Raw genomic sequence first — 25,819 nt, 5'->3', positions numbered from 1 at the left:
ATGATTTGAGGACTTCAGTAACTGAGCCAGAGGTTACGGGTCGATTACAGGAGGGGGTGGGTGAGATTCTGTGGTCTGCAACGATCAGGAGGTCAGACTAAATGATCATAATGCCCCTTCTAGCTGTAAAGCCTATGAGTCTATGAGATTACAAAGAACTGTTCCACTGTCGTAGCACTTCGCTGATATTAATGAAGGTTCCATTCCTTAATAGTGTTACTACAGGCACCAAAAAAAGACAGACCATTACAAATATCAAATACTTCTTCTAAGGCAGTGGTACCCAAACTCTACCATGTTGCGCACCCCCAACATAAAACGCCACCAACTCTAGTACCACCACCAATTTTTTATAAACAGACTATGTATGAAAAACGTTTTAAAGCCTAAGTGTTGTTAAAAGACATTGTATCAATAGCACAGCTATGTATATAAAAAGCTGTATGTAGTCTTGCAAAATACGAATAAATGCATTATAAACTTACCCCATGTGGGAGAGGGGTGGGGCCGGGAGGTGAGGGTGGCCGCTGCGCTGTTTGGAGCGGGAGTGGCTCCTGGCCAGGGCACTGGGCCCATGTGGGAGAGAGGCGGGGTCGGCCGCCATGCTGCTTGGGGGGCGGGGCCGGCGCTAGAGCAGCTCCTGGCCAGCCACGGTGAGTGTGTCGGGGGGGAGGCAGAATGGCCAGGCCTCCCTGAGGGCCGCTGCACTCTGCCCCTGCATGGCCGAGCGCCACTGGAGGCTCTGAGGGCCAGCCCCCCAGCAGCACAGAGATATTGGTGGAGCCAGGCCCATGTTCCTGAATATTGGTGGAGCACGGGCACCACAGGCCCATATAACTTGCCACCTATGGTCAAGATGGAGGAGTGAAATGATTTTTTAAAAGAATTCTGCGGTCTTAATTAGTCGGTGGACATGTATCATTGGGAGGTGACCTGCGTACCACAGTTTGGGAACCGCTGCGTAGAGGCTTGCTCAATTTCACCTGTTAAACAAGGAAGATTTTTCTGAATCTTGCCATTGCAGTCTATGCTGTTTATTGTTTTCTGCAGCCAGCAGTGGCACACATAAAAGATACCAATAAGTGTTTTTACATGCTAAAATTTCCTTTTTAAAATAGAGCTGATAACGGTTTTTTGTTTTAGTTGACCTTGCTCTCCCTTCCCACTTGCTACCGTGTAAATGAAGGCAGGACTTTCAAGTGACCTGTCATTCTCACCATTCCGTACTTATGAACTTTGAACCAAATTCTGCCCTTACCTACGCCCACGCAAATCACTACACTTAATGGGGTAACATGGGCATAAGTGAAGGAAGAACCTGCCTCTCTGAGAATTATCACATAAGCTTCTGTTATTTACATTTATCAAGTCCCTAACACCTCACGTGCGCTATTGTGTGCTATTACATTAAACTATCCAAAAATGAGATCCACATCTACCAAAGGCTACAGTGTATTTCTTGGATTCCTTCTCCTGAAGTTGTGTTAAGTCTTTGCAAAGTCTCAAGCATACAAAAGATTAGGGAAAATTACAATCGTTTTCATTACTTTATAAATCAATAAAATAAAATGAACCCAAAATTATTGTAATTATGGAACAAGGACCATGAACCACAATATAAAGGTGAACTAGTCAGCAGCATTTTGTTCAAAATGCTAAAATTAGTTTTAATGAGAGTCAGACACATTAACTCTATAAGTTCATTGTCTGCATCACATCTAAGGGGCTGTGGTATCTTCTGAATTGCTACAAAAGAATAGCACATGCATATAGAGACAAAATCAGAAAGGCTAAGGCACAAAATGATAATAGGATTATAAAGAATAGGCAGCATGTATTTGTCAAGAACAAATCATGCCAAACTAACCTAATTTCCTTATCTGACAGGGTTAGTGGCCTAATGGACAGGGGAAAAGCAGTTAATGTGACATCTTGATTTTAGTAATCCCACATGACATTCACATAAGCGAACTAGGGAAATGAAATATAGATAAAATTGCTATAAGGTGAGTGCACAACTGGTTGAAAGACCATACTCAAAGATAGTCAATGGTTAGCAGTCAAAATGGAGTCCGTCCTGGATTCAGTACTATTCAATATTTTCATTAGTGACTTGGATAATGGAGTGAAAATCATGCTTATAAAATTGGCAGATAATGCAAAACTACCCTTTGGAGGGCAGGATTAGATTCAAAACAATCTTGACATATTGGAGAACTGGTATGAAATCAAGTAGATGAAGTGCAACAAAGACAAGTGCAAAGAACTTCACTTAGGAAGATAAAAATTAAATGAACAACAACAAAATGGGGAATAACGGATTAGGCAGTAACACTGCTGAAACGGATCTGGAAATTAAAATGGATCACAAATTGAACATGAGTCAACAATGCAATGCAGTTGCAAAAAAGGCTACTATCATTGTGGGATGAATTAACAGAAGCATCATCATATAGGACAAAGGAAGCAACTATCCTGCTCTGATTGGCACTGGTGAGGCCTCAATAGGAGTACTGGATCCAGTTCTGGGTGTCGCACTTTAAGAAAAATGTGGACAAATTGGAGAGAATCCAAAGGAGAGCAACAAAAATTATAAAAGGCTTAGAAAACCTGACTTACGAGGAAAAGATACAAAAATTGGGCATGTGTAGTCTTGAGAAAAGAAGACTGAGGGGTGACCTGATAAGTTTTCAGATGTGTTAAGGGCTGTTATGAAGAAGTCAGTGATCATTTGCTCTCCATGTCCACTGAAGGTAGGGCAAGATCAGCAATGGAGATTTGGGTTAGATATTAGGAAAATCTTTCTAACCATGAGGACAGGTAAGTACTGAAATAGATCTCCAAGGGAGGTTGTGGAATACCCATCATTGGAAGTTTTAAAGAACAGGATAGACAAGAAGAACAGGTTGGACACGCACCTATCAGGGAAGGTCTAAGTTTACTTGGTCCTGCCTCAGGACTGAGCTAGATGACCTTTTGCAATCCCATTTAGGCCTATAGTTCTATGATCCTATATTGTGAAAACAAAGAGCTTGTTCAAGTGCAATTCTTTTTTTAAAAGTGCTTCTTTAACAATGGTATTGTGGGCCTCTTAAGGACTTTAAGACCAAATTGGTTTCCAGTATATAAGTAGACAGGATGTCTTTTCTAATTGTGGGCATATTCAGCCTGTGATTTGAAAGCCAAGATGGATGTTTTTCTTGCTCTGACATCACCAGTATTAATGTGTAATTAAACTAAACAAAATTAAGGCCAAAATGAGAGTGTCCACCCAGGGGTTTAATGCCATTTAACTAATCCACCTTTAGATAATTTGGATTAATTTTCCTGATTGCAGGACTTTATTAGACTACCTCATCTTTATATGTTGTATTGATTATGAAAGCTGCTAACATATAAAGATGAGGTAGTCTAATAAAGTCCTGCAATCAGGAAAATTAATCCAAATTATCTAAAGGTGGATTAGTTAAATGGCATTAAACCCCTGGGTGGACACTCTCATTTTGGCCTTAATTTTGTTTAGTTTAATTACACATTAATACACAGAGAGCAGATATATTAAGAAAGATACTAACATGTGAAGAGAAAATCTAATGAAAGTCCTGATAAGACTTTTGTTATGCCTGGCTACCACTATAATATGCATGAAGAGGTCAGTGAAAGTGCAGCTGTGATTTGAACTTCAGCCACTAGTTCCAGTTATACAAACATGGCCCGTGTAGATTCATTAATCTCTCCTGTTTACTCTTTAAAAAAAATCTGAACTTGAATACCTGGAAATTATGCACATTGCTGATCTGTGCTTCCCTGGACAATTGCAACTGCTCATACCATTGTCTCTACTTTCCCACACTCCCTTTGTTGCTTCATTTCACATGGGCTCTACAACGGTGCATGGGTCTGCCTGCATAGTGCTAATTACATAATCAGGGCCATATATTGTGAATTTTTGGGGGCAGGGACTGTCTCTTACTATATGTTTGTACAGGGCCCAGCACAATAGGGTACCAATTATGAGTAGGGCCTCAGGGCACTACTGTGATTTCAATAACAACAACAGAAGAGAGAGGTATGCTTATAATTAAGTTTTTTTTAAAGTCAAATATTTGTTAAACGAACAAACAAAAATGTAAAAACTTGTCCTTAACCATTAGATTTCAAATTCCCACTCGTGTAAATTTTGTAACAAGATATTCTAAAAACAATAAAATGCAATATTTAAGGATGAACATAAATATAATAATTTTATTTCATATACCATGTGGCAATTATTGCTGCCATCTTAACATTTGGAAAATGGCAGAACAGAAGTTTTCAGAATAGCTGACCAGAAGTTGAACAGATTTAAAATAGGCCAAAATATGTAAAACCATTGTGTTATCCAAGACAAGGTTACTTCCTCTTTGTTCCTTCTCTACAATCCCTATGTCTCATTCTATTTCATTGGATAATTTCAGTGCCGAATTCTGCTCCCAGGTACACCTACTCAACACTACTAAAGACAGACGACAGAGGATTTAGCCCTTCATTTAATTATCGCATCTTTAAGTGTTTTAAGTGCCATACATCACTTTTTATTACCATTTTGTTCTGCCGCTGACTTACATACAAAAAGAATAAGAATTACATAATTTCTTTTTCTTGAGGGCATGAAGTTTAATTCACCTCTCCACTTATAGTGTTTGCAATGAGTCACAAATACAAAAAGCAGTTACAGTATGTATAAAATGATTAAATATCCCAGCCTCACTGATCGCAACCTTCTGTTGTTAAATTTACCCTCGGAAGACTGAAATGAGAAAAAGGGGTTTGCTTTTCGATAAAGAAGAAGGGAAAGGCATTTTCAGCTGCTTCTCTGCTCCTTAAATACAATCACATAAGTGAGGGCCTTTACTGGGGTCATGGGACATGAGACAAAAGTTGCTTCAGGCAAGATTCTTTTTTTCTAGATGTCAACTAAAGCCAGATCTGGGACAAAGGTCCTCATGGCCATCTTGTCGAGTCAGAGAGAGATAGGCAGCTAAACATGAGATTAATGAATCATAAAAGGGCAGGAATGAGCCAACAGATTAGACAGTTAAAGAAGTTTAACATTGAAAACCTGAAAGTAGGTGAAAGGCCAGAGCTCTTGCAAAACTGGCCCAGAAGCATAAACATGCGTAAAAGAAGTCATGATGCATGACTGGGACTGCCAAGTACAGTTAACTCTCACAAGCACAGGGATCAGGCAACAGTCAAACAAAATATCAGCCAAACTATACAGACTGTGTGTTTTCTTGAAATTCTGCTGTCACTCACTGTATGAGATCCCTCTATTCTTACTGTTTGTTACCAGACTCACCAGCTTTCTGAAGTTTAAAATTCAGCCACTTTATTTTGCAATGGGCTGAAATGGAGTATACAGTTTTGTCAGCTAGGAGACAAATTATAGGATGAAATGATGTCTAAACCACCAAGTCATTGAGTTTTGAAGCATTCAAAACATAAACAACGTTATGTGAACTGGAATAATTTTTAAAAGGCTCCATTTTTTAATGTTCTCTGTAATAATAGTTTAGGCCTTTGCAATAGTACTTTTGGGCAGTGTCCAGATACAGTTCTCTTGAAAGAAGTTCAGAAAAGTTAAGAGTCCAAAACAGATCTTAAAAAGCAATTTAGGTGATGCATTGGTACTGAAAGGTTGGTATGGAGATGGCAAAACTTCACTAAAGTGAGTTGTAAAAATCATTCAAGCCTTAGTCACGAGCTAAGCTCAACAGCCAATTAAAGTTGACTTGCTGGTACAATGGTATGAAAAATTACCATGGGCTTCCGATTTAAAAAAATATCGGATCTGCCAAATTTAACACTGGGACAACTACTAAGTCAAAATTCTAAGCCACAGCAGCGTGCAGGTTACATCACTTCCTTTGTAACAGCAATCTACTAGTTACTTCTGCAGAGCGGCACAATGGTACATGTTGTTCCTGCTGTTTATTTTTAAAGGTTTCTTTCCGTTTCTTGTAGAAGTTTTCAGTGGGGAAAAAATATCACAAGAGCTTGACAAATTTACATATGATGTGTGGGAAAGAAGACACAAACTTTCATTACCACTGTTCCTGCCTTATACACACTCTCCAAAAATAGAAGAGATATGGGTGTGCATTCTGTCAGAAATATCTTTTTTTTTTTTACATAAGTTTAACTACATCTCCAGCCACTAAGGTAGAGATGAGTTTGCTGAGGATGTAACTTTTTTTTTTTTTTTGGGCAGTCTGTCCTTCAGCAATAGTTTCCTACACTAATCTCCTGTCAGACTAATCTTCATCTTCATGCATCTGAACTCTTGGCCTGTGTATTGTAATGATTTAAGTGAAACCGTATGCTCTCCAGCACACACACTTTGGCATTCCAAATGATTTTTAAAACAGCATGTACACTTATGGCACTATATAAAGACAGGCAGGCTGCAGGGGCCAATTATAAGATCCTTTGCAAACACCTAGCTCTTCAATTAAGAAACAGGCATATCAGGAAAGTCCAGCACAAATCTCACTGTGGAAAGTGGCTTGCTTCACTACTGAATGTCCATTTTTTTTAATATGTCTTGTTCAATAAATGTGTAATCAGAAATTTCACTTGCTATAATAAGATCATCAGAAACAATACATCCTGGATTGTGTAAACAGTCTCGCTCTGTAATTTGCTAACACCTGTTAAATAGAGAGATCTGGTGACTGTGTTACTGTAGTTTCTCTAAACAAAAGCTCATTTGTAATGATTTTTCTTTGGTCTCTGATATTTACATGGTCTCTGATTACACCCATGGGCCCACTTTTCCCCTTCCACCACGCTTCAGGGCTCCCTCCCAGCCACACTACATCCCAAGAGAAGCAATGGCCACAGGAATCAGTAGCCCCTGGCTCCCATTCTGTGGCAGGGGTATTAGCCTGCAGAATCCTGGCACCTGTCATGTGTCGGTGACCAGGAAGTAAATAAAGCACGTCTCTCCTTGTATTATTAATCATTTGTGCACAAAATCAGCAGAACAGCACCAACGATTTCTGACCCCTGGAGCGTGACAGGCTAGTACCCAGTGCCTCCAGAGGTAACCCACACACTCAAACCCGTACACGCCAAACTTTTTTGCTGGCTCCATGTTGCTTGCACTCCCCTTTCCTACCCCCATCCCTCTAAGCAGCACCCCATTCCTTGGCCCCGGGTCACCCAGTCCCCATCTCCATCACCTCAGGATCCCTTCACTCCCTCAACCACCCTGCTGCCCGCTCTCCCTCCCTCTCGGCCCGGCCCCGGCCCCGGCCCCCGCCCGGGCGCACCTCGGTGACGATGGTGGAGAGGTAGAGCTCCCGGCTGTACTCCCAGCCGTCCAGGCACTTCTCCTGCTCCAGCTGACTCAGGTCCACGTCCCGGCCGGGCTGCAGCCCCAGCGCGGAGAAATTGGCCAGCGACTCCAGGCGGTAGCGGCGGCACCTGCTGGGCCCCTCCCGGCCGCCCTGCACCTCGCGGGGGATGCTGGCGTTGAGCCACTCGCGGCTCAGGTTGGCGCCGGGCGGCAGCCGGCAGCGGTGCTCGGGGACGCCGCCCAGGAAGACGATGGAGAGCCCGGTGAAGCCGTTGGGGACGATGCTGGCGCTGAGCAGGAAGAAGACGAGGCGCTGGAAGGGGCCCCACTCGCCCAGGAAGGCGGTGACCGCCTCGTAGTCCTGCATGGCGCGGGGCGCAGCCCGCGAGCAGCGGCCGCACGGCGCTTGGGCCCGGCCCTGAGGAGCGGCGGCGGCGGCTGCACCCGTGTCCTTCTGGCGCGGGGAGGTAGCGGCCGCCGCAGAGCCCCGAGTGCCGGCCGGGGCGGGGGCCGGGCCTGGCGGAGCTGTGGGGAGCCGAGGGGCGGGGCTTGCCCGCCACGGCCCACGCGGGAAGGTGGCGCAGCCAGGGCTGGGCAAAACAGGCAGTGACTGGAGGGTGCCGGCCCCCAAAGCCTCCTCTCGCCGAGCCCTGAGGCTGCCCGTCCCCGCCTAGCTCCTCGGGCCCTCCCCGCGCCCTGCGCGTGGAAGCGTTCGGGCTCCAGAGGCTGCCCCAGGCGCGGGTGCCCCAAGCCCCGGTTGTGGGAGCCAGGTAGGGGACGGGCCGCTGACGCAGACACCCCACGTTGCCTGGCGGGCGGGCAGGGGGGCAGCAGCTGCCACAGCACTGGGCCCTGGTGAGGAGAAACAGCCCCTGCTTTGTGAGCAGTCGATTTGTCACCTGTGCCCCTTCTCTTCTCCGCCACTGCCGGGCCTCTCGTGCGGCCCTTTGCCCCTGTACAAAGTAAGACCCCCCCTCTCCGTCCACTGCACAGTCTGCGGGCACCCCTCCCCTGAAGCGTTTTCCATCTAGTTGAAGACAAAGTGTAACAGGTGGGAGAATAACGGAGGAAAGATGAGGAGAGCAGAGAGAGCTCCAGAGGATCTGCTCCCCATCCCCTTAGAAGCCCATAGGCATGGCTTTAACTGAAGAGCCATTCATTTACCATGAAATGTTTATGGCATGAACAGTAAGTCTGCCACATCCCCGCCTGCCATAGACTAACTGCCCACCTGCCCCCTGCTGCCCCCCATTAACAGTTTGTTAATGTGCTTTGATCTAGTCCTCTCTGATAGGAGTCTCCATCTCCCTTCCCCTCTGAGTGAACCCCTCTGGGTGTCAATCTGAAAAGCTCCCTAGGAAACAGAGGGAGCTGCACCAGGCCAGAAGGGGGGATCCCTGATATGAGGCTGGGGGGAGATGGAGGCATGCAATACATAGACAGAACAACGGGGTGGGGGAAAATAGAGATGGACTGAAGCCAGGACCCAGAGGGAAATGAGGACATTGGGCAGATGGGATGGGGTTCAGAACACAGTGGGGGACAAATGGAGTGAGGGGGATACAGCATGGGGGCAGATGGATGGGGAGACTAGGAATATGGGGCAGGGAGCAGACCATAGGACAGGTGGGCTGAAGGATGGGGCAGGATGCTAGAGAAGGGGGCCAACGCCATGGGAGGTAGAACCTGAGGGACAGATAGGATGGGAGCATAGGACTCAGCGGAGTAGTACCCTGGGGGTAGGAAGACTATGTGGGGAATGGGAGGGTTCAAGAGGCAGATGAGATGAGAGATAGTTGCAGGGGCAGGACCACGGTTTCTAGATGGACTAGGACATGGGGAAAATTTTCAAGATTTCAAAAATAAAAGATATTACCTCATCCACCTTGTCTCTCTCAAAACTTTTACAGATCAGAAAAACTATTTCTGGCCTAGCTCTAGTAACAAAGTGCTAAAGTGCTTTTCAAACCATGGCTGCAGTCCTACAAGTACTCATACACATGCTTACATTCACATACATATAGTTCCACTGTTTATAATGCACGTCCTTAGAGGTACTGTGCTCCTGCAATTTTATCTAAATAATTTATTCCTAAATGTGAATGGCAGGGTCCCCCACTGCTGATGCCGAATTTATTGCACCTGCCCTCCCCTGAAATGAATGGCACATTCCTTGATCCACACATGCAATGCAACAGGGCATTAGTAACTTTGTTGGGCAGTGTTGTGATAGTAATGATGTCTATAGAGCGTTGCATAAAACCTTTCCTGTGCTGCTGCTAATTTCCAACCATTGTAGTTTTTCGAAAAGCCGTTCATGTCAACTAAGAGACATTGCCATGAAGCAAAACTAAATAAACCTTGAAGTGTTGTGCAACTATTTGCAATCTTATCCCCGTCTATCATTTACACTATCTGAGTCAAAGGTAAAGCAGCCTCATTTAGCAGTGAAATATTGATGCCCACGTGACTAGTCAAAGTTTGGAGCCCTGGGAATGTTCCATTTGGGAGCAGAAATCAGTGATAGTTAGATATTGCTTTGATGCAGTTTTGTTTATTTACAAAGAATGTAAAAACAACCTGTGTGTCTCTGAACACAGAAGGTATCAAATAGCAGGAAACAACTTCTTTTGCTCAGAGCCCCAAAAACACTCTTTTCAGCCTGAACCCCTGATCCAAAAATCTCTCCCTAGGTTTTTTCCAGGGTCAAAGCTCCTTCTGGCTCACTGGCTGTCTCTTCTGCCTTCTCTCACATGCACATGCACGCACCTACACAAAACAATACTCAGCAAAACCCCTCTGCTTACTCAGTCCAAAAATTCCTGGGGAAGTTCATAACCCCCTTTTGTTTTAAAGATATGTGTGTGTGGGTTGGGGGGGGGGGGGTGTTGTGATAATTTATCCTGGCAGTTATGTTAATTGAAGAGTGTGTTCACACTCAATCTCAAAGAGGTTTGTGATGTAAGCAGTCACCACTGCTTCTCAGCATAACAATATTTTATCCCAAACAGCATTAACACATCACTGATGAAAATTTAACTTTTACCAGGTAATAAACTAAACTTTAAGAACCTCTATTTACATAGAGTTAAAATTTACACCAAAGGTCACAAAGTTAAGGCAGAGGAGAAGTATGAGGCAGATTTATCACCTCACTGTTTCTAGATATTACACCAAGCAAATGAAATCAAAGGTGGTCTATGCTTGAAATGCTACAGCAGGGCAGCTGCAGCTATGCTGCTGTACCGCTTCAGAGCAGAGTCACTGTAGCAACAGGAGTTCTCTCATTGGCATAGTTAATCCACCTTCCCAAGACACAGTCGCTATGTCACCAGAGGAATTATTCTGTCAACCTACCACTGTCTATGCTGAGAGTTAGATCAGCTTACCTATGTCACTCGGGTGTGTTTTTCACACCCCTGAGTGACGTAGCTGGGTTGACTTAACTTTTGAGTGTAGATCTGGCCTAAGCCTGCCCTCTGCTCTGCTTGTGTGTTAAAGGTAAAACAGTCATTTTCACTCAGCCTCTGTTCCCCACAAGGAACAAGACAGTCAGAATTTCTCCCTCGGGCTCCAGAAAATGCTAGGCAAGGAGACAGGCTGAGCTTCCCCACACACCATGGCCCCATAGGATGTATTTTTCCAGCCAGCAATGTGCACAACCCCCTCCCTACAGCTGGCTGTGTTTGGTAGCACTTAATAGCCCAAGTTTCAGGACATTCCTGCTTTGTTAAAAGGAGGGGTGGAACACGCCGCACCATGTGGTAGCCTCAGCTTTCCTTGTGGAACTGACTGTTGTTAGATCTGCTTCCGCACCTCCCCCCACTTTGGTGGCTAGGGCAGGATTTAGCCTCAGGAGTCAATGTCAACAATATGTAAGGCTCAACAGAGTGGACTAAGAATAGCTTCAGACTTTTAGGGGAGTTGCTTTGCTTTTGAGTTTAATCAGACCATGGGCATGACCTTTTATGGTAGTACTGTATTTAGAAAAAGGTGCCTGTCAGTCTTTTTAAATAATTACTTAAAACATGGAAGGAAACACCACCTATGGGTTCAAGCACAGGGATTCTATTCTATTCTATTCTATTCATGGCTCTGCCCTGACTCTCTGTGTGACCATGCTCACGTCACTTAATGTCTCTTTCCTCATGCTAAGGTTCACACCACTCCACTACAATAGGTACTTCAGCCTGGGGAAATTCCAACCTATTATTCCAAATGTCAGATTAAAATTCAGCTCAGTGATGTGTCTAATTCCCAGCCGTAGTCTGGGGCTGTGCTTGTCTTTTGAACTTCCCTCTCTGAGGCATTTACAGCAGATGCCGCAGGCTTCAGAGAGAGCCAGGCTGAGGCAGCCAAAGGCAAAAGGAAAGGCCTGTGTCTCCTGCTTCCCCTTCCTTGTTGAATAATGTCTCATTGGGGAGCATGGCCAGCTCTGGGGGCAGAATGCAGTTTACCCCTCAATGCCCAGTCTGGGCAAGACCACAGAAAAGGAGCCCGGAAGGAGCGGAGAGATTGGCTCTAGGAACAAGGTTCAGCCATTACCTCAGCAGCCTGTTGGGGGTGGGGCTGCCTCGGTGCCGCATCCTCCAGAAGAAAAGGAGGCAGGCAGGATTGGAAAAGCCAGCACAAGGAGTTAAAAGGCCAAGGCCAGCTGCAAACCCTGCAGATTCCAAGTGTGGTGCTGCCATCCCTCCCCCTCTACAGCTCCCCGGATCAGGGGTCAGATGAACAGAGGGAATCTCAAGAAAACTAAGAAAGATGGCGCCTATATCCTGTGCTGGGTGTGCAGCTCAGCCACCTCTTCTTTGGGTTGCAGTTGGAGGGTTTTGGAGAGTGTGATACAGGACTGCTGATCTTAGCCCTCTGCTGCCACCTCAGTGAAGAGGCTCACAGAGATTCACTATTGATATGCTAGGGAAAATGCAAATCTTTCTTGCTCATATGGGCCCTGTCCAGTAGATGACAAGCCTAGTCTTCTTTTGACGGCAGGGAGAGTCCTCATCTGCAGAAATATTTTTGGGGCAGTCCCTGAGCCAAGTTTCACTCTTCCTAAAGCAGAATCATAGGGATAAGCTGCCCATTGGGAAATAAAATTACAAATAAGTACATAAAATCTGCATCTGGAACTGCTGCTCATCTTCACAGAGGGCAGCATCATAGATAAACTCAAGAAAGACCAAACTGCAGACCTGTGCTGATTTTTTTAATTGAGGTTCAAAATAATAAAGTATCTGTATTTACAAATTAGCTGACGATAGACTCGCTCAAGAAGAGTGCTGTTAAACTATGCTCAGGAGCTCTATGACGATAGCGTAGCAATATATCCCTCCTCAAGCCCCCGGGAAGATATTATAGGAGAGGAATGAGGATTTCCAGACACAAGTAAGACTGAAAGTTCCAGGCCATCACTCCTAATGACTGGACTATCATCCTCAGCAGCCACTGTGGGTTGTCATAAGCTTCTGCTGCTATCTCTTCTGCCCTTCCTCCAGCAGCTAGCCATGGCATGAGGAGAGGTAGTGCAGCCCCAGAGCAAGCAGGTAGTAAGAGGCCTCTTGGCCTGCTATTTATTTGTTTTTTTCCTGACCCAGACCTCCATTTTATGAGGTTATATGGTTGCATCAGTCCAAATTGTATCCACTGTCACTATTAAAGGTAAACATAGCTACCTTCTCTGGTGGTTAGGGATTCAGTATTTCCTGGGGAGGCAGGGACAAGGGGAAGGGAGAAGTTTTCTTAATGAGTGTATTATTCACCAAACAGACCTTTCACAGTCAGCCAAATCCAGGCAGGGGTTGTTCAATTCTCTGGCCTGGGCACAAAAACTCTCAGATGGCTTCACATTGAATGCAAATAAACGATGAGCAGTTGTCTGAGACCCTAATGGCCCCTGTAGACTTTGCACAAGCAGTGTTTTCATGGGTGGATGATTTTGCGGGCATGGTCCCTCTCAACCCCACAGTTTAAAGGGCTTCTCTCTCTGAAAAAGATAGTGGTACACAAATCTGTTTCCTGCAGGTATGGAGCTGTGCTCTTTGAGACCAGGTGCCAAGCAAGTCAGTCCTGGCTCTTAGTACTCCAGCGAGACACATTTCAGAAGTTGAGGCTAATCAGAGAAGTAGAGTTTTAACTCTGCCCAGCCCCTGCCCAACTCTACAGAAAGGAATACCATCATATGGCAAGTTGAAACAGTCCCTGGAGTAGAATAGGAGAGAAAAATCACTTCTCAAGTGGTAGCTGGAACAAGTCCTTGCTGCTGAGGCGTGGTCAGGAGCTGCTCTCTGCAGCCTTGTGACAATTTGCAGGACTGCCCCTTGCCCTATCATTCTGAGACCAAACAATTACCTACAGCTTGGGTCAAAATGAATTTATTGGATGTTCTTCCCAGGGAGCATTTAATGGAGCTGTGCAAGAATCAGACACTGTTTTGTCCCATTCCCACTACTCATCAACCCACGGAAAGGCTGATACATACAGGAAGCCATCCATCTACTTCAGACAGCAGTGATACAACCCATTCTCCATAAAGGGCTGTTCCCTACTCTATTCCTAGTCTCAGAGAATCAAGGATAAAACAGAGTATGGCTCTGTCTGAAACATCTGAAAAAGATCCAAAGGATCTTTACTTTTCCATTTTACTAACTTCAGTCCTTATTATTTTATCAGGCAAATGCTTCTAGGATCATAGGAGTATTAATATTAGCTGTAAGTAAGAAGGAAATTTACTTTCATCTCCTCCTGTTTAGGACTCTGTACAAAGAGAAAGCAGAAACAAACAGAATGGCACAGCTTCTGGATTATCTTGGATTCATAATCAACACAATGAATAGACATGTGGTGCCATGGAAGCCAATCACAGACCTGGGCTGAGAACGCAGCATATCAGGCAGAAGATCTCATCTCAAAGGAATGCTAACAGAAGATGAAAACAGCTGGAGCCTTTTAGAAATGCTCATCTCATGCAACAATGTACTTCAATAATAATAATAATACCTAGATCTCAAAGCACTTTATAAAGGAGGACAGTATCATTATCCCTATTTTACAGATGGGGAAACTGAGGCACAGGTCAGACCAGAGTTCATATGAAGCTAATCCAGTTATTCTCCCCTCCTCTTTGCATCTCCTATTACATCTGTTCATATTTAAAAAGATAATCTTACTTTCCACCCTGCAGACATGTAGCTATGAAAATAACATTGTAATTGATCTGTGAGCCTTAGCACAGTGAAGAATGGAAAATTTATGAGACGTTATCTGGAAAGCGTTCTTTAATGGTATATTCCATAAATCTGGCTCATCTTAAAAATGAAGGAATCATTCAGAGTCAGGACAATGATGAAAATTGACATCCAAAGCTTCAGGTTTTTGTCATTAGGGGAAACTGTATCCATGCTCACACTGTTGGAGAAACTTTGTGTTAACTATACTTGGAAAAAACACATCTCTCATTTAGGAAAGCCAGATAGAACTAGGCCGGCTGTAGAAGTAATCTCTACTGAATGGTGACACATTTTGCTGATCTCCATGACGGACAGGTCTGGCTCTGTCCCCAGAATGCAAGCAGGCTGAAATCACCCATTGTAACAGATTTTATCACACAAAGGGAATTTTCAGGTAACTTTGCATACATTTTCCCAATGTACTGTGCTTCACCTTTCCCATCTGTAAAGTCTGTGCAATAGTCTTAGAAAACTCAAGGTGTGGAGAACATATGAATGTACCTAAATCATTCACAGGCAGCCTGTATGTTCCAGTGGTCTCCAAGGGTAGATAGGACATCACCAGGAACCTGATCCTGCAAATGCTTACATGTAAGGGCTTGGGAAATTGGATTTTAGTAGAACCCATATGAGTATATTACACCAAACAGCAACCACACAAAAGCACACATTGAGGACTTGGAATGGAAGACAAAAGTTTAGAATTAAGGCAGGTGCAAAATGACTTCACCTGTTTGAAGACATCCAGCATGTAACTCAAACATTACTGTACATCTCTTGATGTATAGGTTACCTTAAAAATAATCAGTCCTCTTCCATTTTTAAAGTGCCTTATAGCCTGCAAATTTTAAAACATGAAGCAGTGAGTTAAAGGAACTCAAATAAGGCAGCTTCATGGACTTTTAGAAGAAACAGTACAAGGCTCACATCATACAAGGAAGTTGTTTAAAAAATTGCTTGAGTTACCCTTCTGCTCCCTAGCCCATTTCCTGCCAACTACTGACAATTTCATCAGGCTTTTTAACAGGTAATACTAGTTTTTAGTGACATAAGGCCTACACCATATTTTGAAGTTCATCAGACTTCCAGTTTAACACTCCCCTTGCAGATAGCATCAAGAAACAAGTCTGCCATGGCTCCCCTGGTGTATTGAGTTCTGGTTTGGACTTTAATGTCAGGTTGGTGCTGCAAATTTGCTTAATTCTTTCAGTGGTCTTAGTTGAAAAGTCTATTCAATTAGTTTTACTTTTGCTTCTGTAGGATTGATGTCCAATTACCATGCTGCTTTTTGGGACAGAGTGCCAGACATTAATAAAGTATAATTATAAACATGGCATTTTACTACTAAATTGAACCACATTTTTTTAAATACTAGACTAAAGGTCCAGAACAGAATGGTTACTTACGCTACAATAACTGGGGTTCTATGAGATGTTGTTGTAGTCTGTGTGGATCCCACTATAGAGGCGCAAGCGCCTCATGCCTGTGAGATGGGACATTTGGGGCTCTGCATGTGCCTTGTGCCACCTCATATGTGAGGGCATCAAAGGCCGAGCGCTGCAGCCCTGCCTCAGTTCCCTTGCAGTTTAAACCCTGTGGTAGCTAAGGACTCAAGTAGCTGACAAGCAGGGATGGAAAGTGGGTTGTGGGATCCACGCCAAGTACACCATGAAGAATCACCATTATTCCACAGTAACTAACTGTTCTTTCTTCTATATGTTGGTGTGGATCCCACTGTTGGTGACTGGCAAGCAGTAACCTCCTCGGATGGTGGGAGTGAGGTCTTTTGGCTGTATCAAATAGTGATGGAGTACAGCTATTCCAAACTTGGTATCTGCCCCCATCCAGCCAGCCATGGAGCGTTTCTGAAGTAGATGATAGATGTAGCCTGGGCTTTGGTGGAGTGTGCCTTGATGTTCCAAGGGAGAGGCTCGCCCACCAGCTGGTAGCAGGTACAAATGCAGTGTGTGAGCCCTTTAGAAATTCTCTGTGATGAGATGGCTTGGTGTTTGGACAGGCCAGATTCAGACACAAAGAGGCAGGCAAAAAGCCAAAAGGACTTGGGCCAAGTGAAGTAATACAGTAACACTCTGGATACCTCTGCGGTGTGCAGTTTCTTCTCAGAGTGCAGTTTTGGGAAGAAGATTACCTTGACAATCAATTGATTTAGGTGGAAGTCTCAAGTTCACCCCTAAAGTGGTCTCAGGAGTGGTCTGAGCACCACCTGTCTCAGGTAGTTCAGCCATGAGAACCTGGAGTTCACTGACTCTCTGAGCTGAGGTGGTGACCCCCAGAAAGACCATTTTAATGGTAAGGTGGTGCCTGAAACATTCTGGCAGTGGTTCCAAGGGAGGCTGCATAAGCTTCAGGAAAATGACACTCAGGTCCCGCAAGGGAGCTGATTCTCCAACCAGAGGGTAAGTATGAAGAAGTCCTTTAAAGAATTTTGATACTGTGGGATGAGAGATCAAGTGTGACTGTACCGGAACATGACACACCTGGTGGAATTATCTCCCGAAGCTTTGCATTGTCTGTTCGTTATGAAAAGACATTGAGTTCTGCCAGGAGCCTCTGCGCTCAGAGACCCCCTGTTGATGCCAGACTTTGTGTCAAAACAGACGATGTAGGTGTCAGGGGCAGTGCTGGCTTTGATGCCAGTGCCAATTCCTTTCTTGGCCCCATCTTTTCTGCACCAGTCTTGAGGGCAGCCTGTCTGCTGGATAACACTGCCTTGTCCAGTAGCAGGACTTGAGAGTTTGTCTTTTCAAGATCTGATGAGACATTCATAGATTGTGCCAAAAAATGGTGTTTGAGTCTTGTGTGTCATGACTTACATGTCCTCGCAGAAAATGACAGACACATTGAGCACCTGCTAGATATGTGTAATTCGCTTGGGTAGAAGAGGCACCTACTGTGTCTATCTTTTAAGAGTATTAGTCCGTCACAGGATGGGTAGAGCTTGAAACCTGCAGGTTGAGTTTACCTTGTCAGGGAGCCCTGAATAGGAGCTCTTTCCAGGGAGTGCCTGGGGAGAGAGAGGCATCTAGCAATCCACATTTGCTCAAGATGGCTAGACCAACCCCCCTATGGTGGTCAAAGATAAAGGTAGCCAAAGGAGTTCCGAAGAATGCAGTAAGGGTGGTAAGGGTTAGCTGAAGCTAAGAGCTAGTGGGTCAGACACTTGCCAGGGAATTGAGGAGAGTCAGTCACTCTGCCCTTTATGCCCAAGGAGGCCAAAGTACACAGTCCTGACGGACACTGCTACTCCAAGATTTCTGGTCTTGTGCACAAGGCGCATGTGCACCGACAGTAGCATCCATACTGACACATACTCGAAGCAACAGCTACTTTTTTCACAACAGTATTTACATCACAATGATTAAACTTGTTGTGAATAGAGTTCTGAACTTTGGTCAGTAGTACCATTATAAAACCTAACTACAGAAAAGTCATTTCACTAAAAATTGAAATGCCTTCCTCTTTGGGAGCAATAATATGAGACCTTGCACTTCTATCTTAGGACCTCTATGCAGTTTAAAAACATTATGCAAAATAAATTAAACCACAACAGCCTATTTAATAATGAAGTATTTAGTTTAGATAGGGAAATGAGGCATAGAGATTAGCTGATGTGCTCAAAGTCACACAGCAAGCTATGTCACATGTAGAACTAAAACCAAAATTGCCTAGGTCCCAGGCTTTTGTTTCAAGCACTTGCTTCCTTCAATGGAAAATACCCCACTTAATCAAATCATTAAGCAGTGAATTGCTTATATTTGATAGAATGTTACCATTAATATTGTGTAGTAAAACACTTTGTTTTGGCTGTTTTTCACTCAAATCATTCATCTATCAGAACACAAACTGCCTTCCAGCTGGATAATTTAGCTATCGAGATTTAAATATTCCATCAAGTACCAAGTGTCAATTTTCCATATCCATGGAGGGGTAGAGGGGGAAGATTTAATGCTTGACTACTGGCAGCTAGATCAGTAAGATATGAAAACACTGTCCTGCTGAGCTGAAATGTACAAGTACATCTTAGGAATTAAGCAGGTCGGGCATGAGAACTTTTCAGTAGCTTAAGGAGGGATCCTTTTTCTGGTAGGGAATCTGAATTGTGTACACCTTTTCTACTCTGCCATGAATGATTTATCGATGCTAGTGTCATGCAGATTAATCAGTTTGGGCATGGAGAGAAGGGGAATTATCCTCAGAAATAGCTACATGGAATAGTAAATAGCTAAGGAATGAATAAGGGAACAACCCAACAGTCTGGAGGGGGTTAAAACTGTAGTTTATCAGCATCTACCTGACTCCTTGAAGGCAGCAGTTCTTGTTAGCACAGGAAAATGATAACGATTTATAGGTGCTTTTGGAGGTGCTTATCCTCAAGATCTGTTTCCATGTGGAAAGTGAATATACATCATGTATGTAAGCAAAAAAACCCAAAACAAACCTGCCCTCAGAATTAGGTCACAAGTCAGAAACCTCAGAATAATCTGAATTTCACACTTAAGCAGTCTACTCCCCCTGCTTTCTTTATTGTTTCATTTTTAAGGCCCCTTGCCCATTTCCCTAATCATGTTCACAGTTTTAGTGAGTGCCTTTTGCTCAGATAATCAGTGAAGCTGTGACATAACCTAGAAAAACTAACAGACAATAGTGACTCTTTAATAATGACTGTGGAATCCGGAGTAACCAGATGTGGTTTTACTATGAATCAATTCGCTGGTTGGGCCAAAAACAAACATTCACTGATGATTGTTGCCAATAAGTTTTTTATTTTCCAGACTTTATGACAGATATAAAGCATGAGCAGACACAAAAAAGCCACGTAAAAACAAACTAAAGTCCCACAAACATTAGATACAACTTACATCTGTATCTCAACAAACATCATAAGCAACTAATAATCAGAAGATCCCTCCTTCCCCATCCCCAAACAGAAAATGAAAACCAATCAGTACCAAACAATTACACTGAATATTAAACTTTCTCTTTAGAACCTTCTCAGCTTGGGGAACATCTAATTACACTTAATTACCATAGAGAAATGAAATGAACATGGGAACTTAGTATTTCAGAATGATTATTTTAAAATTTCATGAAAGGATGCACCTTACCCGACAAATGGATCCATGTAGGCAGAAGCCTTGCACCCGTGCAGAGCCCCTGACTTCAAGGGGGCTCAGTCTTAGCATTGGAGCGCACTTACACCAATTAGCTTGCAGCACTGGGGCCTCAGGATTTAGTTATCTTAAAAGAACCTCATTGGTGTTATTAGGCCAAACGACTGCCCTCCCTTGACAGTTCTCCATTCTGGAAGGGTTTACCGTAATACTCCCACTTCCCTTTCCCCCCACGTATTCCATGCTAAATGTTAAATGACTTCTTGACCTGTCTAATAATAAGCTGGGGTACAGCCTCCATTTCCAAGTAATATCACATATATATGGGGTTACTGTCATCTTAAGTAATATTTTAAATATATTTCCTTATATTTTACCATTCTGGATTTTAAAATTCTTCTGATTTTTTTAAAAAGCTAATTCACTTTCCGCTATTTATGTTGTTTGTTTACTTCCTACTTTCCTCTCACTTTGGACAATGGATGTCAGTGCAGTCAGCTACATTTGTCTTTAGTCAGCTTCATTTTCAGGTTCTGTGTTTCAATGTTTAAATTGCAAACACTGCAGGGAGCATTTGTTTAAAAACCAAAATTGTTTTCGGTAGACTTTAAAGAAATCATACAGTATTTCTGTTGGTCTTATGTAGGGGTTATCTTTGGTAAAAATGTCTTACAAAGCTTAAATTTTGGGCCTCAAGTGAGTTAGACATATTTGCTTAAACGCCAATAACATTCCTATTAAGCATCCACCAGTAGCAAAAAGGAAGGCGCTCCTCACTACAGTCTGAAGAATAAGACTTAAAGTAAAGCTACTCTCCAACCACCCTTCCAAAAAGGGCTTTGTCTAGCCAGTGTCCTTTTAAGACTCTTGGAGAGAGAGTTTAACAATTTGCATTGAGGAATTCTAGGCTTAGCCATCAGTCACTAGAATTCTGCAAACTTTTAAAGTCTGCAAATACCATAGGCTTTTAAGACCAAGAACAATACTTCTTTGGCTGTACCAGTGGCTCTGTCTTGGGGCTCTATTGTTAAAGTACATCCCAATAAGCCCAACCTGGTGCAAGAAGAATGTGAAATGAATTTCTACCTTTTTCAGACTTTTCCCATTCTCTTGCAGTTTAGATTTCACTTACATTTTTTCCCTCCACCTTAATTAACCTATTCAAACAGATTTATAACACAATAATAGCCGGTTAATAAAACATAATTTAGTCAACATCTTAAAGAGACTTCCTTTCACAAAATTTTAAACACATAGGAGACTTCACTCTTTTCAGTTATATTCCACACAGAAAATAGGTTATGCAATAGGTCAGTGCACATTTTCATTACAATAAAGAAAAACAAAGTAATGGCAACTGCCACATTTTCATCTATACTTCAGCAGCTCCAATAAGCCAGCTTCAGATCGTGCTGAGGATAGATTATACAGACACACCAGGGTATATGTGATTATCAGGGTGCATGAGGGATAATACAAATCCCAGCAAGATCAATGGGAATAATCCTCTCCTTCCCCATCCTCAAAGCACTGCTTTACAAGTGGCACCCTGACTGCTCAAAAAATACACCTTGTCTGCTCATAAATATACAGCTCCCATATCGAGCCTGAACTTATAAATCATTTGAAAAATGTTATAATCAAGGCTGTATTTGACAGGCAGACAACTTACCATAAAGACTGCAGTGCTAGGCCAAACTGAGTGTAGGTTAAAACTTGCCCAGCAGCATTTTAAGCCTATGCAATTTTCTTAGGAAGGCTTTACAATTTAACAGATATATTAAAATAGGAGTGCCAATAAACTGGAGTTTTTGCCCCCCTGATCCCTCCATAAATTCACACTCTACAGATTTCTGCAGGCATCACTGTTCAGACCTGGGAGAGATTTATTAGAGGACAGAAATCCCCCGTGCAAATGCTCCATTAGCTGAAGTAACTCCTTTTTTTTTTTTTTTTTTTTTTGCTAGGTTTAGACACAATTCAAAATCAATTTATAACAAGGTTTCAATCTTCTGAGAAAGTACAGTCCCCTAATATCAAAAAACAGTCTAATTTAAAAAAAAAAAAAGCTGCTAACACTTAATAAACTAAATTAGATGTATCAGTGCTACAGGCCAGGGAAATGGACTGATCAAAACAAACTGTCAGAAACATAGACACACCTTTTTTAAATTAAAAAACATGGAAAACTAAGTTTTCTGTGATCCTAAAAAGTTACAAGAGTATAAAAATATTTCAATTAGTTTTAGAAATATCCAAGTCTATGATCACATGATCACATAAAACATAATAAGTATCATCTTTTTTATAGAAAGCATCTTCATAAAAATATGGCCATGATACACTAAGATCAATCCCAACATCTAGTGTAAACAATTCCATCCCATGCTAATATCAAGGGTTTGATGAGAATGGTAAATGAAGTAATCTAAACAGTTATGCTACACGTCAGACTAAAGGAAATTTCCTCTAAATTAAAAAAAAAAAATCACTATATCAAATCTTTAAATACTGCAAATGCCTTATTTAAGAAATTCTGTTTGAAAAGAGATAGCAGCAATGGAACGGAAGCAGGATAATGGCTGCCTTGCACTATGTTATCAATATGGCAAAAACATTTATGCAAAAGAAAGGTTTGATTTTCAGAGCCAGAGTCTTTGAACCTGAAGCAAATATTCTGTTGCACTTTAATTTCTATTTGAATACCTTTGCCTGATGGATTCAATGTCATAAACAACAGTCGCTCCACCACTACTGACACGATGTGCTGTATTGCACTACTGCTTCAACATGAAAGTCAAAAAGATGCAGGCACCCCAGACTGCAATGCATGGCAGTTACTCAGTTTAAGTAGGTTGAGAGGTTATGAAGTTTCTCTCTTCATTTAAATTTACAAGGTGAAATTCACTACTGTGCCGAGGGCCAGCACAAGATAAATGCATCACTCAATCTCCCTTAAGCTTTCAGACTGAAACTTAATTGTGCGTACTCCTTTTGCTGGCCTGCACAGAAGAGGAATGTCACCTTCTGAATAATGACTAGCCACCATCAATCCAACAGGTTGGACAGATTTCATTTTGCCAAAAGTCCATATGCTGCTAAAATATCCTTTTTGTTAAGAAAGCATTATAACACTGTTTCTTTCCAGCACAGAATTTGTTCGAAAGCCTGTAGTGCTGCAACTAACAGCACAAGTATAAAGTGTTTGCACTGTAAGCAGCACTGTCATTTGACTCTTTAGCTAATATTGTGCTGGTTTAGCTTTATTTTAATTTTTTTTTTTTTAAATTCATTTAAAGCGAAACTCCCGCTTTGTTAGTGACTTTTTCTTGAGTGGCAGTAAAAGCACAAATCACCTCTTTCACAAATAATACTTGGTCTCAGATTAAACCACAGGAAGATTGAACCACTATAGGTGAAATTCACCTCCAGTGAAGAGTTCTCATAAAAATCCTACATTAGGGCCTGTTTAAATCCTAAAATAGTGCAAAGGTCTTGTGCAGCCTTTCTACACTGGGGTGAATTTTCTCCCAGAAAATTGAATGCAACCAAGTACATATTTAAAGGAGAATTGAAATTTTTTCTAAAAAAAACAAAAGACACATACATATTTAAGTCCCTACACCATTAACAGGATACATATTTAGCCTTAAAATTACAAATACATCTTATTAGAATAAAAGTGGTTTATCTGCCAAGGCCCATGTTTCTTCTCCTAGTGGTGATGGCATACCAGGAGCAAAGCAGGAAGCCGTGTCCCTTACCCTGAGCGAAGGGCCTGCTTTTCAGAGTAGCCGAGAACCCATGCCAATTGATTTCAGGAAGAGATAAGAGTTATCAACTCTTGCAGAAGAATCAGAACTTGAGCTCAGGTCCTGGCAAGTAAGCAAAATCTAAAGAGCCTTTAGATGTCTTGTGTAAAAATATATCTATTGTGCCTCCTTAGGGCTAAATCCTGGTCCCATTTAAAGTCAACTGGAGTTTTGCCAGAGACTGGGATTTGTCCTTTAAAGATTTAGGATGGGATTTTCAAAGGAGACAAAGGGAGTTAGGCACCCAGTTTCCCATTTGAAAGTACCAGCCTTAGGATCTTTGATTACTTTTTTTAATTTGGTATTTCAGTTCACCTTTAAGCAGCTTTTGAGTGCAGGATTCCATTTAGTCAGTGCTGTCACTGCTCTTAATGCTCAGTTATGGCCTGATTTTCAAAGGGTGCTGAGCACTCACAGCCCCCTACTTACTTAGCAGATGCTAAAGCTGTTCAAAACCTCTGAAAATCAGGGCTCTGAGGATAAATTATGGGGAATCCTATGGAAGTAGAGGGCACCTACAGAGCACTATATTTAGTACAATAGTACTGTAGATTGTAGGGTCATAATTATGGGGCACCAGAAGTTTTGACCCCAGGTTTTTTTCCGGTAGGAAATGTTTTGATCAGTCCTTGACCTTTTTCCAGCCCATCTGGAGATGCAGAGGCTCATCACAGTGCTGTTATCTGAGTCTTGGGGGTCTCGTCAATCTCCTTTGAACTTCTTACGCTACTGAAGTGATGTCTGTTTCTGAATCTGAAAATGAATCAGATTTGAGGGCTATAGAACATTTTATAGGAACCATATAAGACACATTCCGTTCTCAAACAAAACTACTAACATAACTGAAAACCACTCATATAAAGCTGCAGAAAATCCTTTTACATTCAGAGGCAGTGCTCCACAAGGACCCTCTTCTGAACTGAAGGGATGACAAAATGAACACCATTTACCAGACTGCGTGTGAATACTCACTGCTCCAATGGAGATTATTTCATCCACCCACAAAAAGAGCATGCGTTTAGGATGTGCATTCATGAGGCTCATGGCAAAATTTCAGCTGTGCCCAGTATTTGCAGTTAAGATTTATCAATTTAAAAACCACAGATCAGACATCTAGGAAGCCCCCTAACAGTACCAAGGAGCAGATGGCATTTCCTCAGTAACCTGCCCCTGTAGGAGTGCCTCTTACCCTGAGAATTACAGACCCTTATATACATCATGGGTAGGCTTTTACAGGCAGTTCAAGCCTTCTCCAAATAGTTATTGCTCTTAAGGGCAAATCTGCCCACAACGCTGAGCCAGAATAACCTGCTGCATGGTAGGGAGTTGCATTGTGACTACAACTGTCCCCAAAGGCAGTGCCCTCTCCTTCCCTGGTGGTGGAAGGAGGTAGAAAGAAAATGGCCACCACATATGGATAGTTGGGCTCACCTCAGATGTCCCCTCAGCTGCAGTATATTGGAAACCCCCCTGTGGAGCACAAGAGGTTTATATCTGTCCAGGCTCATCAGTTTTCACCCTGCCCAGCAGAATTACATGCATCCAGGGCTCTCTTTACCCATTGGGGAGGGAAGACAGGATTTGCCTCTTACAATATTACAATTGCAATATGAACAAGTACAGTCACTTAACGCATAAGCCACAATGCACAGAGTACATTGAAGTTCGTAAAATACTACACTCTCTTTAGGGACAGACATGTTGCCTCATCACACAGCCCCTCGTCCACACTGGCACCTGCTGCAGCAGAGCACAATGTTAAGTACTGGTATCTCATTGGAATGCTAGGATAGGAGTTCTGAGAATAGATTGAGCCCAGTACCTGGGCAACATTGCAGGTGCAGTTTAATCACTGGGCAGTAGGTTAGGATAGTACTTAACCGTCTGGTGAGAAACGGCTACAGAATAGCAGTGCTTTTCTTGAGACAACTTATTATAAATCACAAACCTCCCTGTGAGACTGTTAGAACCAATGTTAGAACCAGCTGCAGATTTGGCTCATGGTTTCTCGCTATGTGTGCGTGTGTATGCATAAGATTTCAGTGGACATGTTTATGCAGGGTGACGCAAATAGCAGAGTCCAGTGTAGCAAGAGAGCACTGCACATTGTTTACAGCTACATGAAGGAGCTTCTGAGAACAGGAGTGAGACATAACCCATCTCTGATTATAACAGAAGCTTTTTATCCACCAAAAGGGAAGAACTATAACACTGAAATCCTGTTTTCATAGTAGAACCCAATCCTTTTCCATTCAAAAAGCAAAGCATGTTTTAAATGAAACAAGAAGACTCCCATTAAATGAGCAG

General features: G+C 42.8%; 2 protein-coding genes across 2 annotated transcripts in view; both read right to left on the bottom strand.

Moving 5' to 3' along the window:
- LOC137165784 (organic cation/carnitine transporter 2-like) overlaps window positions 1-8,091 on the bottom strand; it is a 38,266-nt gene extending 30,175 nt beyond the window's left edge. Inside the window, exon 1 of the mRNA XM_067567232.1 lies at window positions 7,317-8,091. Within this exon, the coding sequence (XP_067423333.1) occupies window positions 7,317-7,709 (393 nt within the window). The 5' untranslated portion in view covers window positions 7,710-8,091. The remainder of the gene's footprint in view (window positions 1-7,316) is intronic.
- An 11,100-nt stretch (window positions 8,092-19,191) lies between these two features.
- SLC22A4 (solute carrier family 22 member 4) overlaps window positions 19,192-25,819 on the bottom strand; it is a 54,257-nt gene continuing 47,629 nt past the window's right edge. The window contains exon 10 of the mRNA XM_067566585.1: window positions 19,192-24,265. Coding sequence (XP_067422686.1) covers window positions 24,181-24,265 — 85 coding nt within the window. The 3' untranslated portion in view covers window positions 19,192-24,180. The remainder of the gene's footprint in view (window positions 24,266-25,819) is intronic.

The sequence above is a fragment of the Emydura macquarii genome, unplaced genomic scaffold (assembly GCF_026122565.2).
Source record: "Emydura macquarii macquarii isolate MOO-44397 ecotype Brisbane River unplaced genomic scaffold, CSIRO-AGI_Emac_v2 contig_2768, whole genome shotgun sequence".
In the NCBI taxonomy this organism is placed as follows: Eukaryota; Metazoa; Chordata; order Testudines; family Chelidae; genus Emydura; species Emydura macquarii.
The sequence above is the reverse complement of the archived record's forward strand: the minus strand, read 5'-3'. Positions and strand labels throughout refer to the sequence as shown.